Source organism: Lolium rigidum, chromosome 5 (genome assembly GCF_022539505.1).
Source record: "Lolium rigidum isolate FL_2022 chromosome 5, APGP_CSIRO_Lrig_0.1, whole genome shotgun sequence".
NCBI classification, from domain to species: Eukaryota; Viridiplantae; Streptophyta; class Magnoliopsida; order Poales; family Poaceae; genus Lolium; species Lolium rigidum.
In genome coordinates, this window is record NC_061512.1 from 212,682,015 (window position 1) to 212,691,188 (window position 9,174).

The window sequence follows — 9,174 nt, forward strand, 5'->3', positions numbered from 1 at the left end:
CATTTTCGCAATTTGGGTACAACAGTTTGTTGTGATCCTCTAACATTTTCTCCAACTTCAACTTCTCCTTTTCATTTCCGCAGTTCATCTTCGCATCAAGAATGGCCCGACCCAAATCGTCATCCGGGTCATCAAAAATCGGCTCATCGAAAATGGGCTCTTCTTCAGCTTCGTCTTCCCCCATTCTACTACCACCGTCTTCAGTGAATAAGGGATAGTTGTCACTATCCTCTTCTTCTTCGTTGTCTTCCAATATAACCCCTCTTTCTCCGTGCTTGGTCCAACAATTATAGCTGGGCATGAAACCATTCTCCAGCGGGTGGATGTGAAGGGTCTTCGAGGTAGGGTAATCCTTCATATTCTTACAGGAACTACATGGACAATACATGAAACCATTCGACCGCTCTGTTTGCCTCAGCCACGTTGAGAAAATAATGCATGCCGGTAATGAACTCGGGATGGCACCGGTCACCGTACATCCATTGTCGACTCATCTGCATTTTATATGTATATCAAAAATCATTAAGTACACAACATCATGGATATATGAGTGACCAACTTAATTAATATTCAAGTTCATCACATAAAACTAATTGTTTTTTATAAAAAAGAAGAGGGGCTCACCGAGGTGTGGTACCGTGCCGGCTAGGGGACGACGCTGGCGATCGACGGCGGTAAGGACGGGGATGATACTAATTAAAACCTACAAAACATACCATAATTTCAGCTCAAATTGCATATAAAAAAAATAAAATCACTAACTTAGGCATTTCATCGAACACCTTGCTTGCACTACAAAATAGTACGAGTTAAAACTACCAAAAAAATTAGCTAAATTAGGAACGCCGGAAGGAAGGATGATATTGCTAACCCTTAGATAGATGGGTGCCGTTAATCTTGTTAAAATGGTGGAGAAAAATGAAGATTATTGGAGTGTGAGAGGTGGAGCAAAATTTAGAGTGTGAGGGAGAAGAGAAAAATGAGAGCCTGCAGGGGCTCGGGAAGATCTGGGCGATTTGATATAGGGTACCCTTTGGTACCGGTTCGTGTTACGAACCGGTACCAAAGGTCCAGCCCGGGCCCCACCACGCGTCTGAATTTTGGGGGAAGACGTTTCGTACCGGTTCCTAACACGAACCGGTACGAAAGCTCCTCACGAAACGGTACCAAATATCCTCGCCCGCCAGAGCCCTTGAACCGGTATGGATGACCGATTGGTGCAGGTTCAGTAAGGAACCGATGCCAATGGCTTAGATGGATGAGAGGTTTTCTACTAGTGAAGATATGCATGGTTGTCTGATCTCTTAACACTCAAGATATGCCAAGGATACTGTAGACAGGCAATGGCACAGGGAACTCTATGTTTCGGTGACTGAAGCGCTGCGGATTGCGGAGTAGGGATAGCCGTGGAACGGAGATGCCCACGACCAACAGACCACGCACGTCCACAACTTCAATTGTACGGCCAGTGTAATCCATCGAGCGTTTTACAGTCGCTTGTGAGGTTTGGCGCTACTTACTGATAATGAAATGGCTTTCCCAAAGTTCTGCACGAACGCGCGCGACAGGTCACGATCGATATATCTCTTGGCCTACAGGAACCACGAAGCAGATCTCAGCACGCCCACACACGCGAGCCAGTTTCGGAGGACCAAAGCCATCTCGTCCACTAGTTGTAAACGGCCTACAGAAATGGTATATTGGTATCTCAGCATCTCCCGACCTCGATTCCGAGCATCTCCGTGTTTGATCCCCACTGATGCCAATTCTTCAGCATCTTTGCCAAACTATTACGCCTGACAGCTCTTATTACCTGAAGCCTGCCTCTTTTTTGCGTAGGCACCACAACTTAGCTATTTTTATGTTTTCAGGTCCAAGGGTTTCTAGATTTTTGGGCAATGATATTGATATAGACGGAGTACTTGTCAAAAAACGATTGACAAAGGCTTGTAGATGTGTATGCTCTAATAAAAACTGATTGTAGGTACATACCATTTATCTAGCAATGTGATGGTGGAGTTTTTTCATTTCTTAAGTAGTTTAGGTTGTGGCCTTCATTTTTGTTATGATGCTAACTTTGTAATGATCCTATAATTATTGGGAGTGCCCATCTTGAGGTGACAATCGAGTCCGGCCATTGTCGTGTGCACGGGACATCCTGTAAACTATTCCATTATGTATCATTGTGTTCCAAACTGATCAGACAAAGTGAAACACAATAAATCTTAATGAAATTTGGCGAAAGATAAGAATCTTAAAGCAGTAAATTGACGGCTTAAACGTGCACATCGCCTCCCATGAATGGGATAAAAACATTTCTCGTGCAGAATTTCATTGCGTAAACAGAAGATATGTATCCTTTGGCATCTGTTCATTTTCTTCTGGTTTGTAGACACCCTTGTTCAGCTATTCCTAGGCACCTAGTTACTTAGGGCACGTACAATGAGCTGATGTCAGCCTTCCCTTAGAGATGCCACGTCAGATTTTTGCTTAGTTGGAGGAGAGAGAATGAAGAGAGAGAAGGCTGTCTTCCCTTAGTTAAGGGATCATCTCTTACGAAATAAGGGAAGACTATTTTCTCCATTGTATCACGTATGTCTTCCCTTAGCAACAAATTTCCTACCAAAATTTAATTATTAATATTAATTGCTAGAGATGACAGTAAGAGATAACGCGTTGTATGACTTATATCTAATGTCTTCTCTAGCTGATGTGGCGGAGTAAGGGAAGGCATGTCTTCTCTACCATTGTACATGCCCTTAAACTAGAAAAGCTGGTACCAAACTGCAAAACCACAAATATGCCTTAATTTCCACTCCACCACCTATATATACACTTCCAACCCAAGCCCACCTTCCTCAAACCTCATCGCAACAAACACCAAACAACCTGCTTCCCATCTTGAACAACCGCAGAGACCTCACCTCCTCCCAACCGCGAATGGAGCTCCTCGACGTGGTCCCGGCGGACGCCATCGCCCTCCACCTGTACTCCCTCCCCGCGGCGGCCAACACCGTCGCCTCACTCGTCGCCTGGCTAGTTGCGGCCCTCGCCGCCGCCGTCGGCCTCTGGCGCATCCGCGCGGTCGGCTCCTCCAACAGATTGCCCAGCGCCGGCGCCCGCAGCACTCTCGTGGAGGTCGAAAAGCAGCAGCCGCGCCCTCTGCCATCGCCTGCCGTCGACGAGCCACGGCCACGGCCGGCGCGTGCCGAGGTGTCGGAGCCGGTGTTCCCATTTAGCGAGCCGAGCTCGCCGTCCAAGGTCCGGTTCACGGCGTACTACGGAGGGGCCGGAGCTGGCGGTGACGATGGAGTGGTGGACGGCACGAAGAAATGTGCGGACAGAGACGAAGACGATGACGGCATGTCCGTCCACGCGAGCGAGATCGTGCCGAGACGGACGACGTCGATGAGGATAAGGTCGACGCCTTCGACGGCGGCATGCAGCTGGGAGGAGAGGGAGATGGCCGTGAGGAGGAGGGGAGATTTGGGGTGGTACCGCCACCTTGACATGGCGGTGCTCGACGGGAGCGTCGTCAGGCTGTGGGACGGCGAGGTGACCGCGGCGGTGGCGGTTCCGAGGGCGCGGCGGTGGAAGGCAGGATTGGAGCTGGACCTGTCGCTATAGCCTATAGAGAAAATGTCTGTATAATGTGGTGTAGGATTATTGGAATGTTATTAGGGGGTGAATATGACATTTTTGTCCTTTAATTTGGGCATGTCATCTGTATGTGTTTCTCTGAAGAGGGGCAAAAGGCTGAACTGAACAGCCCTCATCTCGGGAGATAATTGAAAATTTGGCAAATGCCAGACTATTAATTAACTATCGCTAAATTATTTGCTTACATTTGCATGTTCTACTTTGTCTTTCATTGCACCTTTCTTTCTTTCTTTCTTTCTTTCTTTCTTTCTTTTTTCTTCTCCGCGTTTATTCGACAAATGTAATGCAATTTTCCAGCTGATGCATTTATTATTTAGCTTCAGTTCTCCACAGATTGGGTTATCTTTCTGAAAATTGGTTCAAAATATTTTCGGATGTGAACTTGCAGAATGGAAATTCATTATTGCTGATAGATGTAGATGCACCCATTGCCCAAAAAACATATTTTAAAATGCCTAAAAACTTCGAATAAATATTTGGGTGTAAATCCAGATATTTTATGTTCGCGCACAAAGTTTCACAAACAAAAGATTTTTTGTGGCCTGTGTAAAAAGGATAATTTTTGGTGCTCCAAAAGCTATTTATGAAATATGTTTTTTTCCTTTTTACACATGCCACACAATTTTTTTCGTAAAACTTTGTGTGCAAACAGAATATTCAGATGTACTCATTGGATTTTTTTTACATTCAAAATGCATTTTTCATAATGGGTGCATCTAAACTATGAGTCAAAACACCATGTCTCTTGCAGAATCATAATAAAAAAAATTCTGTGTAGCTTTTGAACATTTGCATTATTTGTCATGTTTCCTATGAAGCTTGGGATTCATATTTAAAAAAAATGCGAGGAATTTAATTTAATATATGTCCATGGTTTCTTTGCACAATTATTGGAAACTTGGTGATGTGTAGGAGCGCCTGCCTGGATCCGAAAATTCTGTCCCACATTGGAGTAGTAATCTTCATAGGGCAACTGATAACACCCAGACATTTTCTTCGACAGATAAGAACCTTTGTTTGCAACGTACGCACCTTGGCTATATTGTTAAGTGAGACAAACAGCATGGTTGTAGATTATACTATATAGTCATGGTGACGTATCATGTATGGACCAACCCGGTTTATTAGTTGCACAATTAGTAAAGTTGCTAAATGATTCTCTGCTTTTCTGGTCAATGGAATTCAGTGAACCACCTTTGAATATCATACTCGATCCTTGTGGTAGTGGCACTGTGGCAGGCATCATTCCTTGATTTTCTCCCTTTCATCTCCTGCCACAGTTTCTTGCCAAATTTTGCAGTAGGTTTAGCAACATCATTGTCACTACTTTTCTTTTCCTTGTGAATTATTTCCACTATTTCTCAAGCCACGGAAGTCTTATGGTTTTGGACCTTTTGGTGGCGGAAGAGAAAACAACATCTGTTGCTTTCCTCCGTAAAACAATGTGTTGCTTTCCAATAGATATGAGTCTATAATAATAGAGTGGTATGTAATCATAAATCTGGGAAAATGATGTGATCGTAATTATGACAGAATTAATCTTGCCTAGAATATAAATTAAGATGATCACATACTGATAGATCTGCACTATGTGTGAGTGATACTACCACAGGAATATGCTTGGACATATACTACTTGGTAGGTGGTGTAATACCCATATGATTGTTCAAACTCAGATTACTCAGCCCATCAGGTTTATTCCAGTGAAGCTGCAAGCATCTCTGATACCCAATAGTCATCACACAGAAGGCATGCTTTGTGCAAACAAAAAAATATAAGTCACACGTTCAGTTACATCGCGCAAGGGAAATTCAGACACAGTGCACACTCATGACACACATGGCTATCCCTTCTTTATACTTTACACCATATACAACACTGTCATAGTTCTTCATCGAAATGCCACAACAGCATCGATAGAAGTACAATCCTTGAACTGCCTGATCGAGACCGAAAGTTTTGCAAGTCGCATAGAAAAGGTTAGCATGATACCTCCCCACCGATGATAAGGTACCTTAGTATAGGATTGTAGCAGTTGGGAAACTTGGACGTCAGTTCAACCGAACCATCTCCCCACATATCGTTCCAAACGAGGCAAGATCATGCGCACACATCAATTCCACTTCTGTCCGTATCCCAAGCATTTGGCTGCGCAACGGCAAAGGAGAGGCGGAGCTTCATCGCGGGGTAGCTTTCGGTTCCACTGTATATCGTGCACCGGCGGACGACGTCAAGTTGAGGAACTTGTGCGGGCGTGCGGCAGCGGCAGGTATGGCGTACGTCCGGATTTCGGATGGACGCCCATGTCTTGTGGCTCTGCTCCTTGCTTGCTAGGGTGCTGCAGCAGCTATCTGTAGGGATGCTATTGGTCTCTATATGGGTTTTTCAGTGATTGTTGTGGATGGTATTACAGACCCGGCGACTTTGGAAGCGACGGCCCTGCAATGAAGCTCTAGCCTTGGCGGCTGATCTTCATTTACAACGTCTTCAAATCGCTTCTGATGCGGCAGAAGTAAATCAATAATATTAGTATGGGTAGTCTAACTTAATGCCAGGATCCTTGTACGCAAAAAAAAAAAATACTATTCTCAGGGAGATAGAGAGTAGACAGTCTGTTTTTTCCTAGTCCGTATTGTTCATGAGGGTAGAGCATCGAACCAAGATGCCCTTAATCTTGTTCGAAGTGGCCTATCTCTAGAGTTTGGCCGTCATATGTTACTCTTAGAGCCGTGGACCGAATAAAACAGTATCTTGTATGACTTTTGAATAAACCCAAAGGATACTTGTTGAGTTATTTTGTTGTTTTGTGGGCTTGTAGATGGGCTTTTCCTTTGTTTGTTTGTTCACCAGAATTTTGGATGGGCCGTATTCCTGGGCCACCGGTCAGTAACTCTGATAGATAATAAAGATAACCTCAAAAAATAAGAGAATTACAAACAAGTCCTTTTCCCAGTAACTAATAGATAATAAAGATAACCTCAAAAATAAGGGAATTACAAAAAAGTCCTTTTCATAGGAAAAGTGGTTCACATGTTACAGAAAAACCCCTAACCAGTACCAGCATAGATTCCAGTTTCCCTCTCGTTAACCGTACCCACAACCAAAAATCGCTCTTCTCTATTGAGCGACAAGAAAGGAAAGGATCAATCGAGAAAAAGGAGATCTGAAGCAGTGCGAGACAAACCTTGAAGAAGATCTGGATGGAGGCAAAGGATAAGGACGACCATGGAGCGATGGATCTAGGACCAGGTAGGAAGGACGACCCCGCTACATCTCTCAATTCTGTTTGTTGTTTCTCCTCTCAAATCTTCTATGTCCATCACTTCGTGTGGAGAACAATGTTTGATTTGTTTTGCTATTTATGTTTGTATTCAATAAATCCGTGTGGTAAGCCACAAACATTACCATCTTGATTTAGCTGCAAAAACAGTAAAATGATGTTAGTGTTCCAAATTTACTCCCTGCTTGCATTTCTGTCCAAAATAAAATTTCAAGTGAATTATTGCTCTTTGTTTGTTGAAGTGTTGAAATTGATGGTGACACATTATACGTACTCAGGTAACAAATTTGCACACAATTTATGCATGGAGATAGATACTAGAAAAGGTAGGTGGTGACAAGTACATTTACCTTTTTGTTCTTCATGTGTGCAGTTCCATCCATCAAGATCATTACCAAGATCCAATGGGAAGCATTTCGACCAGGAACAAGAATTTGGAGCGAGCTTCCACTAGTAACAACTGGATTAATGATTAGGTCAGTGATAACAGAAAAAATACTTGCAATACCAAGTCTTTGATTTTCTTACATGTAGTTGATTGGAACACACATGTATTTGTTGTGTTGATCATGACAAATACAAAAAAATAATTACAGGAAGAATTAAAGTAGATAACTTAAGTTGTCTAGGTCTGCATAAAAGTAACGCATAAGTAGAAGATTTACAAACTACTTATTGCAAACCAGCAGGTAGTGACATGCTTTAGATACTAGATAGGCAACTAGCTTTGCATATATGTAAAGGGGATGAGGCCGTTCCATGCTTTAGATACTAGATACATATCTCGCATGTAAACATTGTGTCATTTAAAACACATTCTGGAAGTTGATGTAGACCTCGCCATTTATCTTACCAAACATGATGACAACAAGTTCACCAATCACCATTGTTTTATCATCTGTAAAATCTGCACAGCCATCCCTGAAACAGATCCTACCGTCTTTTGAGGTGTAGTAGGAAGTTTTCCGAGCATGATCACCTGCTTCAATCTGCAAAGTAGCATCTCCACTGCAGGGGATTTCCGGGCTTGTCGGAGTGTACTTGGGGATGTGCTGTGCAAATGGAGGACCAGGATTATAAAAACATATGGTAATTATAAAAACATACTTTAAACTAACAAGAATAACAAATTCAAAGACACATAATTGTACTCAATCATTTTAATGTGTAAGCAAATTTTGATTGGGTTTTGACTAGAGCAGTTGACTCAGCAAATAATAGACAGAAAGACCAAACCATACAACAAGGAATAAAACTAAGATCCAAAACTTATTTTAGTGCTCCCCAAAATTAATAAGATGGAAGGCCCACTAAAGACATCTTCTTAAAAAGGAAAAGTAAATATTTACCATGCTCTTTGGTTCAACATCTGATTTAGTCATGTAGTGGATGAAAACTACACCTAGCCCAATTCCCTGATGCAGAACATGGCGATTAATGTTACAAGTCTGGTTGTTGGTTAGCACCAGACCTAATTTGGTAACAAAAAATGTCCGAGTGATGTTCATAAAATGTTCTGAACAAGTTATAGGAAACAATAATGTGAAAATTGAGAAAAATAGGGAAGAGTAATCCAAATTCAATGAGGAAAAATAACAAAAAAAAGTTGATTAATGTACCAGATGCAGATAGATATATTGGTATTTTGTGTCCAAGGTCAACTTAATTTTGTCTCCATGCTTCATATTGTAGTCAATTAAGATCGTGTTTTAGTCAGCTCCAAAATATCCGTGTCTTGTAGTTTTCTATAGTTCACATTGAACACATACAACTCCCTTTCTTTAGTTACCGCAAACATAACATGCTTATTCTGTGTTTTTTGCATGAAACTTGTCCTTGCGAAACAAGGCACATTCTGTGTAAAAAGGTTAAGAAAATCAGGAAAAGATAATATCAATACTCCTTTAAAATTGAACAATGAAAGTGTGGTTGACATGATTGTAAGAAAACAAAACAAAATTACCAAGTTCTCTTTGAAGTTGCTACACAAACAAATGAAGAAAGAGTTCCTGTTGGTCTTCCTGTTTTCCACATGGTCCATCGCGGTTCCCGCACACCTCGCACTTGTTGTCCATCTAATAAAAATAGTAAGGATCAACATTACTCTATAATCAAATACCTATTGTTAACTACAATAAAAGGCCTACTACAATTTCATCAATCCTCTAAACAGAATGTTCTTCATATTGTAGAATTTAACTAATTAACAAGGAGTAATCATACTAGAAAAAGAA

At 41.9% G+C, this 9,174-nt stretch overlaps 1 protein-coding gene across 1 annotated transcript; it reads left to right on the forward strand.

Annotated features, from left to right (window-relative positions):
• The first annotated feature begins 2,877 nt into the window (after window positions 1-2,877).
• On the forward strand, window positions 2,878-3,844 carry LOC124658146. Its single transcript, XM_047196568.1, has one exon. The coding sequence runs from the start codon at window positions 2,941-2,943 to the stop codon at window positions 3,625-3,627; it is 687 nt and encodes a 228-aa protein (XP_047052524.1). The 5' UTR covers window positions 2,878-2,940; the 3' UTR covers window positions 3,628-3,844.
• Window positions 3,845-9,174: the final 5,330 nt, after the last annotated feature.